The sequence below is a fragment of the Labeo rohita genome, chromosome 24 (assembly GCF_022985175.1).
Source record: "Labeo rohita strain BAU-BD-2019 chromosome 24, IGBB_LRoh.1.0, whole genome shotgun sequence".
NCBI classification, from domain to species: domain Eukaryota; kingdom Metazoa; phylum Chordata; class Actinopteri; order Cypriniformes; family Cyprinidae; genus Labeo; species Labeo rohita.
The window spans coordinates 13,830,131-13,854,358 of record NC_066892.1 but is presented as its reverse complement, the minus strand read 5'-3'; the positions used below and the strand labels follow the sequence as shown (position 1 = coordinate 13,854,358).

General features: G+C 36.3%; 2 protein-coding genes across 4 annotated transcripts; one reads left to right on the top strand and one right to left on the bottom strand.

The window, feature by feature from the left end:
- Positions 1-722: 722 nt before the first annotated feature.
- On the bottom strand, positions 723-10,980 carry spice1 (spindle and centriole associated protein 1). Of its 3 annotated transcripts, none has more exons than XM_051098709.1 (18): positions 10,916-10,980; positions 10,499-10,617; positions 10,367-10,414; positions 10,124-10,270; positions 9,866-9,968; positions 8,186-8,304; positions 7,838-7,920; positions 7,654-7,760; positions 7,420-7,539; positions 6,845-7,113; positions 6,409-6,540; positions 6,204-6,327; positions 5,936-6,049; positions 2,927-3,273; positions 2,421-2,604; positions 1,472-1,538; positions 1,235-1,293; positions 723-1,130 (listed from the first exon to the last, which is right to left on the bottom strand). In XM_051098709.1, exons 2-17 carry the CDS (start codon positions 10,589-10,591, stop codon positions 1,242-1,244), a joined length of 2,109 nt encoding a protein of 702 aa, XP_050954666.1. In that variant the 5' UTR covers positions 10,592-10,617; positions 10,916-10,980; the 3' UTR covers positions 723-1,130; positions 1,235-1,241. The 3 variants fall into 3 exon arrangements, with proteins under 3 accessions (XP_050954666.1, XP_050954667.1, XP_050954668.1); XM_051098710.1 differs by having other exon boundaries at positions 10,879-10,937; XM_051098711.1 differs by lacking the exon at positions 10,916-10,980 and adding an exon at positions 10,870-10,888.
- Positions 10,981-13,205: 2,225 nt separating this feature from the next.
- Positions 13,206-24,228, top strand: LOC127155475 (protein shisa-2). Its single transcript, XM_051097677.1, has 2 exons — positions 13,206-14,234; positions 22,214-24,228. Exons 1-2 carry the CDS (start codon positions 13,931-13,933, stop codon positions 22,792-22,794), a joined length of 885 nt encoding a protein of 294 aa, XP_050953634.1. The 5' UTR covers positions 13,206-13,930; the 3' UTR covers positions 22,795-24,228.

The following is a 24,228-nucleotide window of genomic DNA, read 5'->3' as shown; positions in this document are numbered from 1 at the left end:
CACAGCATGAAAAAAAGGGTATGAATACTTTCGCAAAGCACTGCGTGTGGGTGTCTGTATTTTATATCTATATATCTATATCTATATCTATATATGGCACTGTGTGTGGGTGTCTGTATTTTATATATATATATATATATATATATATATATATATATATATATATATATCAAACTACATCTCTGCATATACATTATATATATATATATATATATATATATATATATATATATTTATACCCCTTTTTCACTTTAATACAATGAATACATTTTTGTCTGCATGTCATATACAGGGCTCCATAAAGTAAGAACAGAGCAGGTAAATACTGCATAAATTTGAAACTAAAATCTAAAAAATATATATATATATATATATATATATATATATATATATATATTATGCTGTATTGAGCTCAATATGCTAAAGCATACTAAGGTATTACTAACTGCATGTATCATCAACTCTTGTTAGTTGGCATGGTGCTCTGCTACTGAAAATGTTATTCAGCTAAGAATAACATTTTAACTGATTAGTTTGTATGCCAGTGTTATGAAATGTACATAGCTTGAACATTTTTTGTAATTATGATATTAATTTGTAATGTTTTTTGTTTCATATTTGGTTGCTTTGCTTTTCCACTGTTCTCAAAATCAGAAAATGATGCCTATAAAAATGTGATATAAAAAAAAAACCCACAATAAAGCATTTAATTATCTAAAATTTATTGTGTAAGTGTCCATTTATTAAAAAAAATGATAAAACAAATACATTAAATAGAGTTAAACAGTCAATCAGTATGTCTGCATGCAAACTGATATTTAAAATACTTCATATGAGGATTCAAGTAAATGTTATGCTAGGTAAAATTGTCTATTGAAGTGAAGTTGTCTATTGTTTATCGATGTAATCTGGCCAAGCCATCACCTTGCGCTTTGTTCTCATGGTTTGTTACCTTGTGTGAGTTCACATGGGTATGCTGCAGTCAGGATGTTTGATCACACCAAACCAGAAATGTCAAATCTATTGGAATGCTATTGTGCATGGAAATATGGTGTTATGCACAGACCATGCTCAGTTCATTTGACATGAGCTGACAATGCAAACCAGCCCTCTCTTTTCAGCTTGTCCACCTATCAGAAATAAAAAACAAAGTTTCCAAGCATGAGCATGTAAAATCTTAAGTTTTAGAGACTATATATAGATGGTTATATGCAATAAAAATGAGATTTCACACCTGATTCTCAAGGCTCTGGATCTTCTCTGGAACTTTGTGGTGAGACTCTTCCAGTTGAGCTGAGAAAAAAAAATAAAGCATTAAAGTAACTTAGATGGATCTAAATTCAGTACACCAATTTGGAAAATGCGTTGTAGTGTGCATGCTACAAGCACAGGTGGACTGAACAGTCAAGTCTAATGTTTTTTTCTGATCGTATCTTATAAGCAAATCTGTTCTTGGCTTTTTTAAACTAACCTTCGACTGCTTGCACTGGGTTGTGGTGAATGATTTCTCTCAGGAAGTGAAGTTAACCCTCTGACTACTGCAAAAATATAGTCAGCACATATTAGTTACTCGCATTTTGCAGGATGTGAAAGGTTGTAAGCATCATTTAAAGGAGAAGTCCACTTCCAGAACAACAATTTACAGATAATCTACACACCCCTTTGTCATCCAAGATGTTCATGTCTTTCTTTCTTCAGTTGTTTTTTGAGGAAAACATTTCAGCATTTTTCTCCATATAATGGACTGATATGGTGCCCGGAGTTTGAACTTCCAAAATGCAGTTTAAATGCGGCTTCAAACGATCCTAAATGTGGTTGTAAACAATCCCAGCCAAGGAAGAAGGGTCTTATCTAGCGAATCGATTGGTTATTTTCATAAAAAAAAAATACAATTCAAATACTTTTTAATCTCAAAAGCTCGTTTTGTCTTGCTCTCCCCGAAGACGAGCGTTTGACATTAAAAAGTATATAAATTGGAATTTTGGAAGTTCACACTCGGGACACCATATCAGTCCATTATAGACCATTTCGCTAGATGTAAACAACACTGGTCCAGAAGCGCTTCCTGTTTTTTTTTTTTTTTTTTTTTTTTTTTTTTTTTTATTTCACATACACAAATACATCTTAAAGGTGCTAATATAACATTTTCATCCAGTCAAATGTTATGTTGGTTGTATTTTTTTTGTGATGTTTGTGTAAAGTAAAAAAAAAAGAAACAGGGAGTGTATCGGGACCAGTATGTTTACATCTAGCGAAATGGTCTATATGAAGAAAAATCCTGAAATGTTTTCCTCAAAAATGTCAAATTTCTTTATGACTGAAGAAAGAAAGACATGAACATCTTGGATGACAAGGGGGTGAGTAAATTATCTGTAAATTGTTGTTCTGGAAGTGGACTTCTCCTTTAAAGAGTCACACACCTGTGTGAGTGCTGCTGGAATGAGGAGGTACTGGGGAAATGGCAGGGGAAACTCTGAGGGAGGTGCTCTGTTTCTGTTGTTCAATGAGCTGTAGTAGTTTAGCTCTTGCTTCGGCACTTTGGCGATTCAACTCCTGTAGTTTTTGTTCGATCTCCATTGTTGAGGACCTCTCTACAGAAACAGACTGAACATAAAAAAAAAAAAAAAACACAAAATGTCCGATTGATAAATAAAGTTGCAATTGTGAGATACAAAAATTCAGCTTTGCTCACACAGGAATAAATTATATTTAAAAATATATTCAAATAGAAAACAGCTGTTTTAAATGTAAAACAATATCTTACAATATTACTGTCTTGACTGTTTTTGATCAAATAAATGCAGCCTTGGTAAACATTAGAGATGTTACTAAACATTTGAATAGTATTATAAAGACAAAAATAAACTGAAAAACAGTTGAGAGGAAGTGTAGACTATCTATACCACATCCACAGTTTGTAACTAACCTGCTGTGTGTGCTGTGGTTCTGTAGAGGGTGACACTTGTCTAAATGCAGAACTGGTTGTGGACAGCCGGTCTGCGCTCTGTTCTCTCGACACTGACGCTCCTGCAGGAGACGGACGGTGCTGCCCCAACTGGGCGCGGATCGCTGCGTTCTGACGTGTCAATTCAGCAATCTCCCCTAGCATGGCATCTTGAGAAATATTGTCCAGCAAAGGAGTGGGTCGTGGTAGACTAGCAAAGGAGGAAGGAGAAATGGAGATGTCGAAGTCCTCCAGTGAACCCTGACTTCCTGTTGCTTCACAGGAGCCACTGTAGTGCAGCAGGGGTACGTGCGAATGTGGACGACACACTAGGAGAAGTGACAAAAATACTGTTGAATCATACATGCAATGATGATTCAGTCATTGAGTGACTTCCTAAGACATAAATACACATTTCGTAACCTTATAACTCAGTTTCTGCTTAACAATCATTACATTTTGATTGCTGATTGAGGGATCTTTTCAACACTAGTATGTTTCAATTCAAGTACTCAATTTTAGAAAAAATTCTCAATTGCATTTTGCCCGTGTTGAGTAACCGGCAAAATACCGGAAGTGGCGAATTTTACAGACGAGAATCCATAAAAAAAAAATTGCATTATGAGACCATTTTCCAAGGCTGCATTGCAAACGGTATGATTCAGTTAAATAAATATATGCAATGCAGGTTTAATATATGCACTTATTATTTATATGCATGAGGTTCACAGTAAATGTTGCTTCACACAAATTGTTATCATTTACATGTGTGGAGCGGCTCAAACTACATCTCTGCATATTGCTGTACTTTGTGTTTATTATAACGTTTATCTGGGGATGCAACGTCCACCATTTCATCACAATTATAATGTAAACCATTTATAAACCTACACAAACACAGGAGAATACATCAATATCTTTCTAGATATGCTATGTTTATCGCAATTTCAACATTTTCTCAGATTGAGCAGAAAACCTAGGACTAGTTTGCAAAAGTAAGTTTTTGACATCTTCTCAATCATTTAACAAACAATTTGATTGACAGCAGTGGTTCTAGAGGCAAAGTCGTCTGGAATGAGGAGTTTTATCATATGACATGACTATCGCGTGTATGCGTGAAAAATCCAAGGATAATCGTTTACACCCTTTAAAAATGCAATATCGTCCCCCGATGGCCTAATGGCAGCCATGATTTTTCTGACATACGCAAATGTCCATATAGACACTTGTGGCACTTTGGACCAAGACTGTGCACAGCGATTTTCATGTTGATAGAACAAATGGTTGCGTATTTTTTCTTCTCTTTTGGTGCCACTAAGTGGCCAAGATGCACAATTTTTGTCCTGTGACCTCATATTGCGCTCTTACATAAGTGTTGAGTTTGACAAAATTAACTCATTCTGTTTAGGAGTTATAGGCATTTTACTAAAAGCAACCCTGCACCTTTCGAACATTTTGGTTAGTCGAATTTGTATTTTTTTTTTGATAATTATTGATATTCACTTTCTTAGGAATCTTTCTGCACTGGTTTGGTCCTGATAGGGCTAGGACTAGTTTGCAAAAGCAGGTATTTAAAAAAAAAAAAACAAAATACCCGAAAATTTCGCTATTTTGTACAAGCCAAGGATTCCAGTGACACAAGACACTTGAGCCTGTGATTGACGGTTTAGGAGTTATGAGCGATTTCATACTTTTGATCTTTTGGTCTGCACAATCAGTTTTACGTGGAGATTTGGCCATTCTAACAACTATAATAGGGTTTGAGCGCTACCTGCTTTAACCCCTAATTAGATCACGCAGTAAAGTGTAAAAACAAATGTCAGGCCGTTGGCGCCCTCTGCAGGTATCTGTTATAATCAGGGGTGTAACGATACATGTAACGTTACATGTATTCGTAACAAACCGTCACAGTACGGGCATCTCGGTTCGGTGCATGAGGCCTTACAACAAATACAGGCAATTCACCTTCAATCCAGAAGGGGGTGCCCACAGTAATGCATTGCTGTTTGATAACTGAGAGCAGAAGAACAGCAAATGCCGTGAGTTGCTCTTGACAACTACCCCACTAGACAGTGATCATGTGCTGATTCTGAATGCGTCTCCTGCTGACAAAGGAGTATAACATTACTTTAAAGGCTTGTGCACTCAACTGTTTGCGAAATGGAGCTTTGTGGTCTTGTATCCTACCTTTCTCATTTGGCACAAATCAAAATATTCCATATTATATTTTTAAATTACATTAAATATTTTCATATTTACGATGTATGCAAAAGCGAAACTATTATTTATTATGTAAATTATAAGCTTTGTGCTTCATTCGTGTTCTAACGATGACACAGTGAGGTGGGTGCGCTTATGTTTGGTTCACTGTGTTTTATTTTGATAAAGTACCAACTGCGCTGTCAAGTTAGCAATGCTAGAAGCCTAGAACTGCTATGTTTTGTGTTTGTGTGCGCTGGCGCATATATATATATACTGCAGATTTTATAGCCTATATATGACATTATAATTTCATATATTTAGTATTTTCACATGTAGGTGGAAAAACTGTAATTTGTACTACTGTCTGTTTAAAATAAATGAAAAGAAATCCAGCATAGCAGATTTGGTTTTTATTCTGTTGTACTGAAATCGTATCGAACTGTGACCCCTGAACCAAGGTACGTACCGAACCGTGACATCTGTGTACCGTTTCACCCCTAGTTACAATGCATAATGTACGTTAGCTCTACTGTTTACCATACATTATGTATTTTTTGTTCAATAAAACCACATGATTACTTGCTTTTGATACTTTATTTTTTATTAATTATCATCTAATTGCTATTATATATGTATTTTAAGTCATTTTAAAGGCTATTGTTTGCTTAGGTCTATTTTTATTACAATAAAAAAAATTATAATTATCCAATTTCTCAGTTAATCGCCAGAATAAATCAACTAATTACTCTACCAAAATAACTGTTAGTGACAGCCCTACTTCACACTGACCTGCGGGAGGCAGACCATCTCTTTGACGAGGAGGAGACAACAGCACTGCTGCAGAGACAAAGTCCTGTTGTTGTAGATCATTTTCCACACCACTATATTCCAGATTTCTGCTTTCTACAGAACACACAAGACTCTTCTTAATCACTGTGCTGCTACGGGTTCAAATACATAATCAAGATAACAAATCCTAACATGGACTGGTAAGATACAACTTCAAAACAGTGGCAACACATGTTAACAGGTGCATGATCTGTGGATTTATAGTTACTTTGAACTGTGCTGTCTGTGATTTGCACTGTTTTGTGAGGTTCTGCAGAATCTGGTCTTCCTTCCACCAGGACTACAGCGTCTAGACGCCGCTCTAGGTCAGAAATCTGCTGCTGCAGCCTTGCCTGTATAGAAGCAAATAGCACATGAATGGACAAACCTGCAAATAATATCTGGCTGATGTTGCTGACGGCCAAATAGTTCACCTGCAGAGCGGCGCTCTCTTCCCTCAGTGTCAGTGACTCCACAGTCAGGGCGTCAATTAAAGCTCTCTGCTCTTTCACCTCCTCCTCTAGACGTCTTCTCTCCTGTGCCTCCCTCAGAGCCTCCTCTTCTTTCTGTGTGCAAATGACATCAGTGACTATGATAAGTGAATCTGACCAATTAAAAAAAATGGTTACACTTTATTTTAAAGTGTCCTTGTTACACATTACATGTACTTACTATTATAATAACAATTATTTATTCATAATTACATGCAAGTAACTAAGTCAAACTCTAATCTTAACCCTAACCATACAGTAAGTACATGTAGTTAATCAATACTTTTCAGTACTTGAATTTTTAATTACCCTGTAACAAGAACACCTTAAATTAAAGTGTAACCAAAAAAGATTTTGGATTTTACTTGTGTGCTCTCACTTTTCTAATGTGACTGGCTAGACGTCCAAGTGTCGCCACTAGAGCCACAGAAAAGCCGGTGAGGCCTGGTCTCTGTTGCTGCGGTCTAGCTTCTGGTGGAGGGTTCTGGTGGTCTAGAGAGTTTAGATCAGTCTCCACTTGTTCAAGCATGCTCTGCAGAAGCTCCAGGCTGGACTGGTTTCCTGCCAGGGAGCTTAATCCTGAGCCACTCAGACCAGAAGTATGTCGAGAGTGCCCCCTACTGGCTTGAAATGACCTGCTCTTGGTACCTGACAAAACAAAAAGATAAAAAAAATAGTAATTCCTTTACCATTTATTCAAATAAATATAAAACAAATATAAAACAAATTAAAACAAACACTTAGATTAAAACAAACATTTTAAATATATATGTACAATAATTGTATTTTGTATTGTTAATGTTTATTAGTATTAACATTTATGTAATATATTTGTATGTCTTTTTATATAGGTTTGCATTATTTCATGTCATGAAACTGTTTTAACAACAAAATGATTATTATTACATGAATGCATAATATACTAAAAAACAGTGTCTGATAACAGTGGTCCACCTGGTTGAGAGGAAGCAGGCTCTGGGTTCAGAACCTGGTTAACTAGTGAGGTAGACTGGTTTACATCAGGATGACTCTGTCTGGATTTTATGCGCTCTACAGCCACCGTGGCGTTGAGTGCTGGGCAAGTGAAGCAAAGATATTTAAGAAACCCCAACAAAGTTCAACAGATTCATCTTGACATCACATCTAACTTGCAATAAGATAAAAAAAAAAATCTCATGCCTTCATTACCTGCATGGTCTTCTCTGACTCCAGTATTACATGGTGTCTTGGGTAGCTCTTGCTCTGGATGTTCTGAGCCCCATGGAAAGGACTTTGAGATACATTTATTTCTCTTTCTGAAATGAAGCAAGTAAATATGACATGCTAAAAACAATCAAAATGCATTAGTTATTTGCTGAACAGTCATTCACACCTGTGCATCACAGAGCTGAGGTGCACAGAGGCATCCTGGACTTCATCATGTTCTTCTTCACACTCTTCCAACTCATTCAGGGCCTAGAAAATATTTTATTATTCTAGGTTTTATTATTCAGAATAATAGCTGTAGGTGGTGCTTGTGTCTGAGTACCAGGGTTGCCAGGTTTCCACAACAAAACCCACCCAACTGCTACTCAAAATTAGCCCAATCGTATTTTGAAAGAGGTTACCCCAATAAAAATTCTGGATTCTGGGGGTAAAATATGCATTTTTTGTCAGGGTTTCCCTAGTGAAATCTGCATTATATTAGCCCAATTTCTTGGGAAAACCACAGACATGGTACCTGCTGATCCATCATAGACTGGCTGAGCAATGACAGCTGGGTTGGAGGATCAGGTTTTTGATGAACAGGAAGCTCAGAGTCAGAATCACAGTCAGGTGCCACAGTAATGCTGGGGAATCCTAAAACACACACATTTGTGAATCTTAACAAGTACACTTACTATAATTAGTGGTTAAAGGAGAAGTCCACTTCCAGAACAACAATTTACAAATAATTTACTCACCCCCTTGTCATCCACGATGTTCATGTCTTTCTTTCTTCAGTCGTAAAGAAATTATGTTTTTTTGAGGAAAACATATCAGTCCATTATATGGGGAAAAATGCTGAAATGGTGCTCCGATTTTGAACTTCCAAAAGGCAGTTTAAATGTGGCTTCAAACGATCCCAAATGCGATTGTAAACGATCCCAGCCGAGGAAGAAGGGTCTTATGTAGCGAAACGATCGGTTATTTACAGTGTTGGGGGTAACACATTACAAGTAACGCGAGTTACGTAATATTATTACTTTTTCCAAGTAACTAGTAAAGTAATGCATTACTTTTTAATTGACAAGAAAATATCTGAGTTACTTTTTCAAATAAGTAACGCCAGTTACATTTCCCCCCATTTACTGATTAAAAGCTCTCCTGTCCCCATGTTGCGAGAAATCGGGAGTAAGATGTTAGTTCTAGGATAAAACTGAACATGCATTAATTCATCTCATTCAAAAATACCAAAAACAGATTCAGTATTCCTCAAAACAAATAAAAACAGTAAAATTCAACTCAGAATATGACGCAAACCTGCAATAATTAAATATGTTAATACAAATATCCTTTTATTAACCGATGTCTTTGCTGCCGATCTTTGATGATCCAATTCAATCATACTAATAAGCAAAAATTACTCAAAATAGTCTAACATTTGTTTTCCTTTTTTTTTTTTTATTGCTTTAGAGTTAGAATTTAGAATTTTTTTTTCTTCTGCGGTCTACTGTACAGACGTGAATTTACTTTTCTCAAAGCCTAAGGCTTTTGGTGTGAAAAGGCTTTTACATTGGCCAAAAATAGAACTTTTACATTAAAAACAAACAAGCAAGCCCTGCCCAGATTTAAAAAGTAATGCAAAAGTAAAGTAACACATTACTTTCTATAAAAAGTAACTAAGTAACGTAATTAGTTTAGGGAGTAACTCAATATTGTAATGCATTACTTTTAAAAGTGACTTTTCCTGGTTATTTACATAAAAAAATTCAATTTAAATACTTTTTATTCTCAAATGTTCATCTTGCCTTGCAGTCCTTGAACTCTGTGTATTCTGGCTCAAGACAGTTAGGGTATATTGAAAAATTATTATTAAAATAATAAAAACAATACAATTTACGTTCATTACGCTAGATAAGACCCTTCTTCCTCAGCTGGGATCGTTTACAACCGCATTTGGGATCATTTGAAGCCGCATTTAAACTGCATTTTGGAAGTTTAAAATCGGGGCACCATAGCAGTCCATTATATGGGGAAAAATGCTGAAATGTTTTCCTCAAAAAACATAATTTCTTTACGACTGAAGAAAGAAAGACATGAACATCGTGGATGTCAAGGGGGTGAGTAAATTATTTGTTAATTGTTGTTCTGGAAGTGGACTTCTCCTTTAAAGCAGACAACAGCACATCAGTTTCTACAGCACAAGAATCGACTATACCTGTGCGTCGACGGGGTGCATCACCAAACAGGTCTTTTACTGCAGCCAAAGCTCTGTCTGACCGTGCAATGACATCCCGCAACTGACACTGATCTGAAAACACCTAAACAAATAGATTTTCGTACCTTTTAGCTATCTGATTTACAAAAAAAAAGTTAGTATGAGCTTGTTTTAACCCTTTAAAAAACAGGCAGGGAAAACCAGTTTATTTTGGCTCATAACATATGACAATCCATACTGTCTGTAATCCATACGCACTTCTCTGATGATGTTGAGTCTGGTTCTATCAAGTCCTGGAGGACTGGGTGGCTGGTTTTTCCTCCGTCTGCGTGTTAGAGCCTTTTCTTTTAACTCCCACTGCGCCACGACCCTATTCTGAGATCGATGCATCTCATGACGTCGAGCCTGAGAGATTAATATATGAGAAAAAAAGAAGAAAATTACAAATACATCCGTAAATGCATAAGAATATACATAGAGCTTTCACAGTAAACTCCTTACCATTTCCTCTGGTGTGGCTTTATGCACTGAAAGATCGTTGACTGTGCTCTAAAACAAAATAAAAACAGAAACTATAATGGCATCACTTCCAAAAAAGGGTTTAACGTAACTGGTTACATTAAGGTTTCTCACCACCCATTCTTTCTTGGGTGCAGACACCTTCCTGCTTCGGACTGGTCTTTTGCCCGCACCATATAACGAACGGTTCATCCGTACTAAAGACATCTCACAGTAACAGACACAGGTGGCACCTATAGAAACAAATATAACGTACTGCTGGACCAAACATACAAATTTTGCATTTGAATAGGAACAGTTTTCTGTATATGCAAAACATTATAACAGTCATTATAAATTAACGCATCATTATGAAATATCATGCTTATCTACTATTTTATTTGCTAACGTATATAAAATGTAAACACATTTTGGCTAACTGCTAGCTGATCGTGTTATGCACAATGACCGACACAAGTTGAGTTAGTACTGACAAAAAAACATACTTGTTTTACCCGAAACTGACAGAAGAACAATGGACTAAGATTTTACCGTTTGTTTTTGTTGGTGCTGTAGTAACAGGATTAAGGAAGCGTCGATCAGGGCAAATTTAAAAGCACCGCTACAACACATTTCAAAATAAAAGTCCTTTCATTCTCTGACTATAAAACAATCATTTTCTTCAAAAAAGAGATAAAGATCATTTTAAGATGTCTTAAAATAATATATATGCTAAATATAGATGAGCTAAAGGTTGTAAAGGTTGTGTTTGTTAAATATGCTTTATTTTTTAATCGTTTCACAAACAAAAGAAGCCCAAGATCGTTTAATATCCACCAGAGTGCGCTGTCTACTTAGAAGTTCAACATATCAGATTGCACTACAATGCTACATCTTTGTCTAGTTCTGTAAGCTTGTCACCATGTGAACTTCACGTTCAAAATCGTTTCTTTTTAGTGATCTTAGTGACTACATTACTGTAGTGAAGAGTACGTAAGTTCATTTGAGCTATTATTAAATATGATACTGATAGAAAAGTTAAGTGGCATCATTTTAGTTTATTTTACAGTTTACATGGAACCTGTTATACATTGCATACATAAATACACACACACACATGCATATACACTACCAGTCAAAAGTTTGAACAGTAAGTTTTAATTTTTTTTTTTTAAAAAAAGTCTCTTCTGCTTACCCAACCTGCATTTATTTGATCCAAAATACAGCAGTAATATTGTGAAATATGTTTACTATTTGAAATAACTGCTCTCTATGTGAATATATTTTAAAATGTAATTTATTCCTGTGATCAAAGCTGAATTTTTAGCATCATTACGCCAGTCTTCAGTGTCACATTTTCCTTCAGAAATTATTCTAATATGCTGAATTGCAGTTCAAAAAACATTTATCATTATTGTTATTATTATTATCAATATTTAAAACAGGTATTTTTTCAGGATTCTTTGATGAATAGAAAAAGATCCAAAGACCAGCATTTATCTGAAATAAAAAGCTTTTGTAACATTACACACTATACCATTCAAAAGCTTGGAGTCAGTATAATGTATTTATTGTGTGTGTGTGTGTGTGTACTTGTTTTTGCTACATTGTGGGGACCAAATGTCCCCACAAGGATAGTAAAACCTGAAATTTTTGGCCTGGCCTGCAGTCCCCACAATGTTTAAATATTATTAAAAATAGTAAATGATGTTTATCTGAAAGTGTAACAATGCAAACATGTTTTCTGTGAGGGCTAGGTTTAGGGTTAGGGTTGGGTTAGGGGATAGACAATATCATTTAGTCAGTATAAAAACTATAGAAGTCTATGGAAAGTCCCCACAATTCACAAAAACAAACGTGTGTGTGTGTGTGTGTTTGTATTTTTCTTTTTTTTTTTTTTTTTTTTTGGGAAAGAAATTATAGAAATTAATATTTTTATTTAGCAAGGATGCTTTAAATTGATCAAAAGTGACGATAAAGACATTTATAATGTTACAAAACATTTCTACTTCAGATAAATGCTGTTCTTCTAAACTTTCTGTTCATCAAAGAAACCTGAAAAATTCTACTCAGCTGTTTTCAACATAATAATAATAATAATAATAATAATAATAATAAATGTTTTTGAGCAGCAAAAAGAATATTAGAGTGAATTCTGAAGGATCATGTGACTGGAGCAATGATGCTAAAAATTCAGCTTTGAAATCACAGGAATAAATTACATTTCAAAATATATTCAAATAGAAAACAGTTATTTTAAATAATAAAAAGATTTCAAAACTGTTGCTGTACTTTGGATCAAATAAATGCGGGCTTGGTGAGCAGAAGAGACTTCTTAAAAAACATTAAAAATCTTACTGTTCAAAAACTTGTGTTAATATATTAATAAAATAAAACTTTTTTCCTGTTTGCTGTTGTGGCCTATTCATATTATACCTTTTAAATTATTTTACGCTTTGAATGTATTGTTTTTTATTGTATATTATCTATCCAAGCTTTATTTATGCAAATATATTAATTAAATAACTTTTTTATATATAAAATAAAGCACTTTTCTGTCTGTTTGCTTTTGATAGTGGCCTATTATTCACAAGCGATCTTTTAGTCCTAATTGCGGGCTCTAATGGATGTGAGCCACCGGCGAGCTAAATGCATTACAATACGGCGTTTCCGTCCCTTTTGTGCTCAGGGAGATCCCCACGGGCACCCGTCGCACAGAAGCCGCTCCTGAAACGCCCAGGGGCCCCGTCGACATACAATGACACTTGTTTGCTCTGTGCGACTGGCGAAGAAGCAAAAAGTCAGGAGTTCTAAGGCACGGCACCGCGCATGCGCCTCTTGACGGGTGGGCAGCTACCCCCTGGATGAAGGAGAAGTTGTCAGTGGGTCACTCTCAGTCTATCAGTGCCAAATCCTCACTATGCACTGCTGGTGCAGCTTGAGATATTGACAGCTGACTGCTTGCACCTTTCGAAGTCAGTTGTTGCAGTTGAGTGCTCTTTTAAATATTAATGAGCCAGACCTCCCAAAACTTTTACTGAAGTCGCATGATATGGATTAATGTGGAAAAACTTCCTTGACTGCTTAGAACACAGTGAGGAATCGAGCGTATGGATTACAAGTTGGTTGCTCTGTATCTCAAGGGAAGACATTTGAGAAGCGGCGGCATGAAGATCCGTTCAGAGTTGGATTGATGCAAAGTTCGTCTGAAGTCCCGGAGGTTTTTCTTAGGAATATGGGATATTCTGAATTTGTGGTTTATCAGTATAAAACCTCATTCCTTATGGCTTTCATGCGTTTTCATAAGTGTCCTCTTTGCTTTCAATCCGAGAAGCTACTGGAAGTCTTGTGACGCCTGGAGTAAACAGTGGATACTTGTCTGGAGCAATTCTGCTGGATCTATTGAATTAACATCGGAATTTCTCTGCCCAATGACATTTCCAAAGTTGTTAGTTGGGTTCCTTTTTGCAGCGTCTCCTCATTTTATTACTTTAATTTACCGAGTCATTAACTTAACAGGTCTAGACCAGAACCGGAGGTATTTTAGTCGCACAGGTTTGTGAGAGGATGCGGGGATGCATTGGATTCCCGATGGCCGTCTCGGTGATATTGACACTTTTGACCATCATCAGCGTGAAGGCGAGTGGAGAATACTGTCACGGTTTTCATGACGGTCAGGGCGCATGGAGAGACGGTTTTCAGTGCCCGGAGCGCTTCGACAGCGCCGAGGCCATCATCTGCTGCGGGAAATGCGAGCTCAGATACTGCTGCTCCAGCACAGAAGCTCGGCTGGACCAGGGCACATGTGATAACGACAAGCAGACACAAGACACCAACACTGGGAACAAGGACGACAAAAATTCCGGGGCAGGTAAGATATAGTCTGCATTGTTTTCTGGCAGACTAACTTCCCCTGTCTGAAACAAATTAGGTAATTACCGTGTAATCAAATTGTACCAAAGCTAAGTTTGAATGGTTTAATTCAATAACTTTTAGAGCAGCAGCAGTGTGTAACATATATCGACTCATGAATGTGTCCCTCAGGCGTTTTGTGCGGAAAAGCCCCACTAAATGAGAACATTGGGTTGAGTTTCGTCTCCAAATGAGGTTACCAAAACGCGTAAGGTTAATGTTTGTCTCCGAGAATCAGTCTAAGCGAAAAGCGCTTCTTATTTAGAACGGGCTCCATTATTCCCGAACGAATGATTCTTCTGAATAGAATCTTTTAGTGAATCACTTCTGAATCAAATGGAGCGGTTAGGCTACTAAATTATTCGGACTCACTGACTGACCGCAAGTCATTTCCGAGTCGAAATGAACCATGTACAGTGTGGTTGTAGTTAAAGATAAACATTGTGGGTTTTATTGCAAAAATACACTACCAGTCAAAAGTTTTGGAACAGTAAGATTTTTAATGTTTTTTAAAGAAGTCTCTTTTGCTCACTAAGCCTGCATTTATTTGATCTGCAGTACAGCAGAAACAGTAAAATTTTTTAATATTTTTACTATTTAAAGTAACTAGTTCTATTTGAATGTATTTTAAAATGTAATTTATTCCAAGCTGCATTTGTACCATCGTTACTCAAGTCACATGATCCTTCAGAAACCATTGTAATATTCTGACTTCCTCTTAAATTTTTATTATTATTATTATTATGAAAACAGCTGAGCAGGATTTTTTCAGCTTTCTTTGATGAATAGAAAGTTCAAAAGAACAGCATCTGAAATAGAAATGTCTTGTAACATTATAAATGTCTTTATCACCACTTTTGATCAATTTAAAGCATCCTTGCTAAATAAAAGTATTAATTTATATAACTTTTGAATGGTATAATGTTACAAAAGCTTTTTGTTTCAGATAAATGCTGATCTTTGGATCTTTCTATCCATTGAAGAATCCTGATCAAAAATGTATTCAGCCGTTTTAAATATTGATAATAATAATAAATGTTTCTTGAATGATTTCTGAATAATCGTGTGACACTGAAGACTGGAGTAATGATGTTGAAAACTTAGCTTTAATCACAGGAATAAATTACATTTGAAAATATATTCAAATAGAAAACATATTTTAAACAGTTATTCTGGTTAAAATAAATGCAGGCTTGGTGAGCAGAAGAGAATTCTTAAAAAAAAAAAAAAAAAAAAAATCTTACTGTGTAACATATTAGTGGCACACCAATAATTGGATAGCATGTATGTGCAATTAATTTATTTCTGATTAGTTGTAGCTGTTTTATTTTAAACATGAAATTATATAATCATTTACCAGTTGACTTTTGAAAGCTGTAAATGCAATAGGATATTTTCTTTTCCTTAAAAACTACTAAAAGAATCATTAACCGGAATCATTCTAAAGAATCGGAATCAGAATCGTTCCATTGCTAACGATTCCCATCCCTAAATATAAAGGGTTAAATGTCATTGCTTATCCAGGTTTTGACAGCTGCAGTTAAATTAGCATCCAAATTGGCACCTAACCGTCCACTCACTCACAAATGGTAAATTGTACTGCTAGCGGTTATAAATAGCCGCTGTTTGTCCTCCTAGCACAGTAACGAGCGCGCGCTGCCAGGAATTGGTGCGCGCGAACTCCAGTCGTCCGGTTCCCCACGAGGATCAAGTTCAGACTTGACCGGATCTCCAGTGCGATGTGCTGACAGCCTCGTTCATAAAATAACCCTCGCCGGTGCATCAGCCTTAGAGCCAGCGTAAAAACTTTTAATTCAACGAATTTCCCCTCAGACTGACTAAAAATAAATACACAGCGTTTGGGGACACCGGGGCAAGTTGTCACACTTTTCACTCCAGTGAATGTTTCTCAGAGTAGGTTTATTATTTCAGACTATATAAGCACATAGTTAAACGTCTCGGATTTTCCACTGTTACCGACTCTAAAAAAGCAACAGCTAAACAAAAGCACATTATAGGGTAAGTTAACACAATGAAACCTCGCTATTAATGCACAATATAGACTTTTTAAAGCATCATTTAAATAGTGAACGATAAAATGTACATGAACGTATGTATTGACAACTTAAACCTATAAATCAAATATCCCCCCAAATTGATGCAAAAGAAGGTTTCATGAGTTTTAACAACTACTACAACTTTTTTAAAGAAATAGAGAGGTTTGAGTCTCTTGTAATGATGCATATCCGAAAGGCAAGAGGAAATGGTGGTCTGCTACAGCATGTGGGCAGGAAGTTTGACAGAGCTTGTCTGGCACTTGAAGACTTGGCTCCACTTGGACAATAATGCAACAGGTGTGAATTCAAGTTAAGGGGCCCCAGATCCTTTTAAGGACACAAGAAAGGCTTTGCCGTCTTCCTGCATCGTCAGTGAACTTCAGATGTACTAATAATAATTTTAATTTGACACCAATAATAAAACAAATCAGGTTTGCATGTTTTTTTAATATAATATGTTTGTTTGAATGATGCCATGGGATAAAAATAAAATAAAATGTGGTAATTGTGACTTTTTAATCACATAATTATGACATTTTTCCTCACAATTCCTAGTTCACATCTTACAACTATTACTGAGTTTATCTCGCAATAATCTCACAATTATGCCTTTTTTGTTTTGTGTTTCCACTTTGGAATTAAAAAAAAAAGTGAATTACAACATTTTATCAGGCATTTATCATTCTGACTTTCTAAAGTTTATCTCACATTTGCAAGTTAACATCTCACAGATGTTTATATCTCACAATTCTGACTTTATACACCAGTCAAAAGTTTTTGAACAGTAAGATTTTTAATGTTTTTAAAGAAGCCTCTTCTGCTCACCAAGCCAGCATGTATTTGATCCAAAGTACATAAGTGTATATATATATACACTACCGTTGAAAAGTTTGGGGTCAGTACATTTTTATTGTTTCTTTCTTTTTTTTTTTTTTTTTTTAAGAAATTAATACTTTTATTCACTTTTTATTCACATTTTATTCATAAGTTAATAATTAAAAGTTTATTAAAAGTTAATAATAAATAATTTACATTGTTATAAAATATTTATATTTTGAATAAACACTGTACTTTTTAAACTTGTTATTCATGAAAGAATCCTGAAAAAAAAAATCACAGGTTCCAAAAAATATTTGGCAGCACAACTGTTGATATTATCCAACATTGATCATTCTAATAATAAATCCGCATATTAGAATGATTTCTGAAGGATCATGTGACACTTAAGACTGCAGTAACAGCTGATAAAAATTCAGCTTTTCATCACAGGAATAAATTCTATTTTAAAGTATGTTAAAATAAAAAAACATTGTTTTAAATTGTAAAAACATTTTGCAATATTACTGTTTTTTTCTATATTTTTAATCAAATAAATGCAGCCTTGATGAGCATAAGAGACTTCTTTAAAGACTATTACAAGTCTTACTGACCCCAAACTTTTGAACGGTAGTAGTATATATATATATATATATATATATAATAACTGTTTTCTTCAGTCTTCAGTGTCACATGAGCTTTCAGAAATCATTCTAATATACTGATTTGCTGTTCAAGAAACAGATTTTATTATTATTATCAATATTTAGTTGAGTACATTTTTCTTTCAGGATTCTGTGATGAATAGAAAGATCCAAAGATCAGCATTTATCTTAAATAAAAAGCTTTTTGTAACATTATACACTATACCATTCAAATGCTTGGAGTCTGTATCATTTTTTGGGGGGAAATAAATTATAGAAATAATTATCTTATTTAGCAAGGGTGCTTTAAGTTGATCGAAAGTGATGATAAAGACATTTATAATGTTACAAAAGATTTCTATTTCAGAAAAATGCTGTTCTTTTGAACTTTCTATTCATCAAAGAAACATGAAAAAATTCCACTTAGCTGTTTTCAACATAATATTAATAATAAATGTTTTCTGAGCAGCAAATCAGAATATTAGAATGACTTCTGAAGGATCATGTGACACTGAAGACTGGATGCTGAAAGTACAAATATTTAAAAATGTGACTGCAGGTTTGGTGAACAGAAGAGACATTTTCAAAAAACATTAAAAATCTTACTGTTCAAAAACTTTTGACTGGTAGTGTATCTTACAATATTTCTTAATTCTGTGAGCTAAAAAAGACAGAATTCTGATATTTAAACATGGAATTGAAAGAAAAAATGTCTTGAATTGTGAGAAAAATGCAATTTTCTTGTGGCGGAAAAAACTTCCATAATTATCTAAATAATACAAAGGGTAAAGTAATATTTTACATGTTTTAAAAAGACTATTAAAAAACTCCTGGCTTGACTGTGTCGCTGTCCATCTCATTATACATCTTTTGTTACCACTAAAACACTCTAAATTATAACAAAAAAGCATCTCTGAGGAACGATAAATCTATGGAAATAACCTGTACAACAGATTCTCCATTGTTTTTCCACACACATTTGTGTGTAACTGTGAATAGGGTGTTTTAAAAAAAAAAATGCGTTGGGGGGTGTTTCAACTGCCAAAAAAGCACTGATTTTCAAAACATGCATGCAAACTTAAAGCTTGCCAAAATTCAGGTCATTTACTGAAAAATTCCACTGTTATAGTAATAACTACCAAAAGAGCTCCTGTAAAAATGACTCCCCTGTCATTTTTGCACAGCAATCATGTCTTTGATTCAATAACGTTATAAGTTGTTAAACAATGGCTGCGTTCTTTAGGTTATGGCTCTGTAAGTGGAATCTGTTTTGCTCCTATAATAAAATCAAAAGCCAGTTTGCATGGCTATTATATTTGATTTGATTCAACTCAATTATGAGGGTGAGAGATCCTGACCAGATGCAAGAAAGTAAATGCTGAAAGCTTCCCGCAAGCAATCAGATGTCTAATTAAGCTATAAAGGTCACTTTTAATGAAGAGCTACCTGTCGAAAAAAGCATGCACACGGTCAGGCAGCAAGGGCAGAAAGGTCAGCGCTGGTTGCAGGAGATTAGAGCAGATCAAACCTCTCTTAATAAGTGTTAATGAGAGGCCCCGGACCCCTGGGGACGAGTCACTGGTAGAACATCTCGTCTTTCATTTTTGCTTCCCTCCCAAATCCCTTCATGAGCCGGCAGGTTACCCATCTGTGGAAACATGCGAGTGCTCTGTTCTTCGATTTAAAGATACACACGCATGGCATTTCGTGACACATCAACAAGCTTTAGCAATGCTTTAGGCTTCAAACTTGCTGTTACAAGGTGTAAAGGTTATACTGAGCTCAGTCGCACTACTGATATCCTAGTCTTCCTTATGGCAGTGGGGGTACAATTGCTTCAGATGCATGTTGGAATTCGAAACGGATGTGTGCTTTCTAAAGAGAAGGAAAAACATTGCTCAGGGGCTATATACAAACAAAACTCCCTAAAAGTCCTCTAATGTGCTGCCATCCAGCACTTTTCTCTATTTTTGACCTTAGGGAGGCTTGATACTCGCTATAACATTACATGTTCTTGTATCAATGGCAGTGAATACAGCTGGATGACCTAAATACATTATAAAGGTTGCATTACAAGCATCATGTTTTAAAAACAAGGTATTAAGCTGTACTTTATGAATGACACCTCAAATCTCGCAGATTACTTTTCTAAGTGATCTCATTGTCATCTTGTGGATGATAAAATGGGCAAAAAATCCCAGGTTCCCAGGTTTTCACAACAAAAGCCGCTACTCAAAACTAGCCCAATCGCGTTTCGAGGTGGGGTCCCCCAGTAAAAAGCACATTCCGGGGAGGAAAATACAAGTATTTTGGCGGGCTTCCCATGGTACAGTTCACATTCTAGGGGTTAAATGTGTCCCTGGACCACAAAACCAGTCATTAGGGTCAGTTTCTTGAAATTAAGATTTATACATCATATGAAAGCTGAATAAATAAGTTTTCCACTGATATATGGTTTGTTAGAATAGGACAATATCTGAGGGTGGAACAAAAATCTAGAAAATCACCGTTAAAGTTGTCTAAATGAAGTTCTTAGCAATGCATATTACTAATCAAAAATTAAGTTTTGATATATTTACAGGAGGAAATTTACAAAACATCTTCATGGAACATGATCTTTACTTGTTATCCTAATGATTTCTGGCATATAAGAAAAATTTGACCCATGCAATGTATTTTTCGACTCGAGCTACTTAAGACTGGTTTTGTGGTCCAGGGTCACAAATATAACATTATTGGGGTCACTTCAACCCGCGGACATGGAAAACAACCCGTGGCGACATTGTTAAAGTAGCCCAATTCTGCGGGAAAACCGCGGACTTGGCAACACTGAAGCCGATGCACATTTGAGTTGGTTCTGTAATGAGAGGATATGACAACGGAGGTGTGGGTCCAAATGCAGGCTTTAATAATAAACGTAGCTGGACAGGTAGAGAATAGCAAATGAGGGAATCCAAAAACAGGCGAAGGTCAGGGCAGGCAGCAAACTATAATAAAATAGAAACAGTCCAGGGTCAAAACATAAACAAGGCAAGGCAAAGAAACAAGAAAATGCTCGGTAGAGTCCACAATAGCAAAACAGTACTTTGCAATGTGAGTCTGTATGAGTGCAACCTTTATAGTCCTCCTGATTGGAAACAGGGGTCTGTAATAGTTCCTATGCAAGGGCTTATGGGAAATGGAGTCCAGGGGGGGAAATTGGTGGAGATCTCTGGAGATGAATGTGAAAAATGACTGCAACTAATGACTGCAAGTGTGATAAAAATAAAATCAGCAACAAAAATTTAAAATCTATACATGTTTTGTTTTTATCAGATATCATCTTGTTAAAGTGTGCTCTAGTATTTCCTGCACACAACAGCAAACAGCACAAGTCATGATGTTTGATTCGCGAACAAATGACTCTTATGAACAGGTTCTTTTTAATGAGTCAGTCAGAAGGTTCAATATATTTTAGTCCACCCAAAAACCAGGCAGAAGATATACTTATAAAACCAAGTGATATTTATAAGGCACATAATCATCGCATTTTTCCAGAAAATTTCAAATCTTTTTATTTATCATTTCACAGTTCAAGCAGAAATGAAAATTCTGTCATTAATTACTTATAGCCTCGTGGGTAACGCGCCGACATATGGCACAATTGCGCTTTGGATGTCCCAAGTTCGAATCCTGCCTTGAGGACTTTTCCTGATCCCATCCCCCTCACTCTCTCACTCACTTCCTGTCAGATCTCCACTGTCCCATCATAAAAAATGCAAAAATGCCAAAAACAAATTATAATTCACTCTCAAACCAATAAGAACTTTGTCCTTCTTCGGAACACAAATTAAGGTATTTTTGATGAAAGCCGAGAGCTTTCTGACCCTGCATAGACAGCAACACAACTACCATGTTCAAGGCCCAGAAAGGTAGTAAGGACTTCGTTAAAATAGTCCTTGTGACATCAGTGCTTCAACTTTAATTTTATGAAGCTACAAGAAAAACTACTTTTTTCAACAATTTCTTCTCTTTGTTTCAGTCTTTGACTAAACACGCAACAGAGACTGACACAGAAGAAAAGAAATTGTTGAACTAAGTCATTATTTTTGTTTTCTTCGCACACAAAAATTATTCGTCTAGCTTCATAAAATTAGGGTTGAACCACTGATGCCTCACAGACTATTTTAACGATTTCCTTACTACCTTTCTGGGCCTTGAATGTGTCAGTTGCGTTGCTGTCTATGCAGGGTCAAAAAGCTCTCGGATTTCATTTAAAATATTTTAATTTGTGTTCCGAAGATAAACTAAGGTCTTACGGGTTTGGAATGACATAAGGGTGAGCAATCAATGACAGAATTTTCAATTTTGGTTGAACTGTTTCAGTTTAAATGTAATGTTTTGAATCAGTTTGTCCTAATGTTTCTTCTTTTGCTCTGCAGTACCCATCTACGTGCCTTTCCTGATCGTCGGCTCGGTCTTCGTGGCCTTCGTGCTGGTGGGCTCCGTTGTGGCCGTGTGCTGTTGCCGGTGTCTCCGTCCCAAACACGAGCCTTCATCAGGCGGCGGCTCAGGAGGAGCATCCAGCAGCGCCCGCGTCCTCGAGACGATCCCTATGATGGCCAGCACAGGTACGTCGCGAGGCTCGTCCTCCCGCCAATCGAGCACGGCCACCTCCTCCAGCTCTTCGGCTCCGCCAGCCGCTCCACGTCCCGCACCCGCCCCACTACTACGGGCCCAAGCCTCGTGCTGCCTGCCGCCGGACGCAAGCGTCTACGTAAACATGCCTACCAACTTCTCAGTGCTAAACTGCCAGCAAGCCACTCAAATTCTCCCTCATCAAGGACAGTTTCTACATCCTCAGTATATTGGATTCGCTCACCCTGTTTCTCCAGCTCCTGCCTTCCTAGATCCCACTCAAGCGGGCTATCGCCCATTGCAGTCTCCGTTCCCTCCGCCAACCAGCGTGGCTAGTGTGGCCAGTGTGACCGGGGATCAAAAATACCCTCCTATCACCATGTGAATCCCAATGGGACCATCATAGCAATTGAAATCACAAGTTTAGGGCACAAAATTGAGAGTCATCACAAATGAGACTGTCAAACACAACGCTGTGATATAAAGGACACCGTGGTTAAAAAATGACTGGATGTGTGCCTTGAAAAGTGCTAACGGTACCGTTCTAAAAGAAGCGTGTGTCTGTGTACATATGCGATGTATATTTGTGTTGTGTAACCATGCATGTGCGCTCTGTGCGTGACTGTATAGGTGTGTTGGTTTATAAGATGCAGTATGTGAATATGTGTGTGTGTAGTGCACTATATGTTGTGTGTAATGGGAATCACAGGTGCTGTAATGTGAAAAACAGTCCTGGCTCCCTGTTGGATGCTTAAAATCTAATGAAGTGAACACAGGACACAGACTGTGACGCTCCACCCTCTTGCCCACTGCAACACACGCACATACAGTAGACACACACACACTTACACTTTCGCATATACACACTCACATTCAGCAGAACCAAAGTCATTTTCGCTTTGCCAAGGAACTGAATCGAAAATATACAAAAATATAGGCCTGTGTTTGGGAAAGCGATGTGCGAAGGTGTGTGTAGCTGAGATCAGCGGTCTTCTGAAAGCACCAGAGTCAATTACGCAGTAAAAACTGTCTGCCAACTGTTCCCCTTCACTAAGTGTCTGCCTTGTGAAAGGACTGTGTATGTGTGCCACTTTTCTTCCCCTCTGTTAGCATAAGGTACACTCGAGGAGCACCAAAAGGGTTCCAGGGCATTTCATTTGGAGTGGGTTTCTTTCAGCAGGCTCAAAGGCGGCAGTTTAGCGAGGAAAGAAAAGTCCCAGGCTCCTCCAGGAGAAGGCCATCACCTTTTTGAACAACTGAAACTCCAGCATTAGATCTCAGACTGGCAGAAAAATCACAATGAAATTAAACGCTGCCTCATTGAAAATCACCAGCCTGAGTTATTTGGCTTTTAGAGTTGGAAGTTAAAAAGGTAGTTTATTCCAAAATGTCATTTCATGACGTGAGGAACACAAAAGAAGATATTTTTAAAATGTCTGTTTTTTCCTCCGTGGAACACAAAAGAATATATTTTAAAATGTCTGTTTTTCTTTTTTTTTTTTTTTTTTTTTGCAGAACACAGAAGTAGTTATTTTTAAAATGTCTGTTTTTTTCTGTGGAACACAAAAGAAGATATTTAAAAAAAATGTCTGGGTTTTTTTTTTATCCAATGCAAGTCAGTGTTGTTATCTAAATCTAGACTATTAAAAATCAGTTTTATTAATTGAAATACAGCTGAAATAAAATATAAATATTACATATAAACTTAGAAATGTTGAAACTAAAATGAAACTAAAAATAAATGAAAGCTAAACGGAAATATTTAAATAAAAATAATAATAAAAATGACAAAAATACATAAAATTGCTAAAACCTTAAC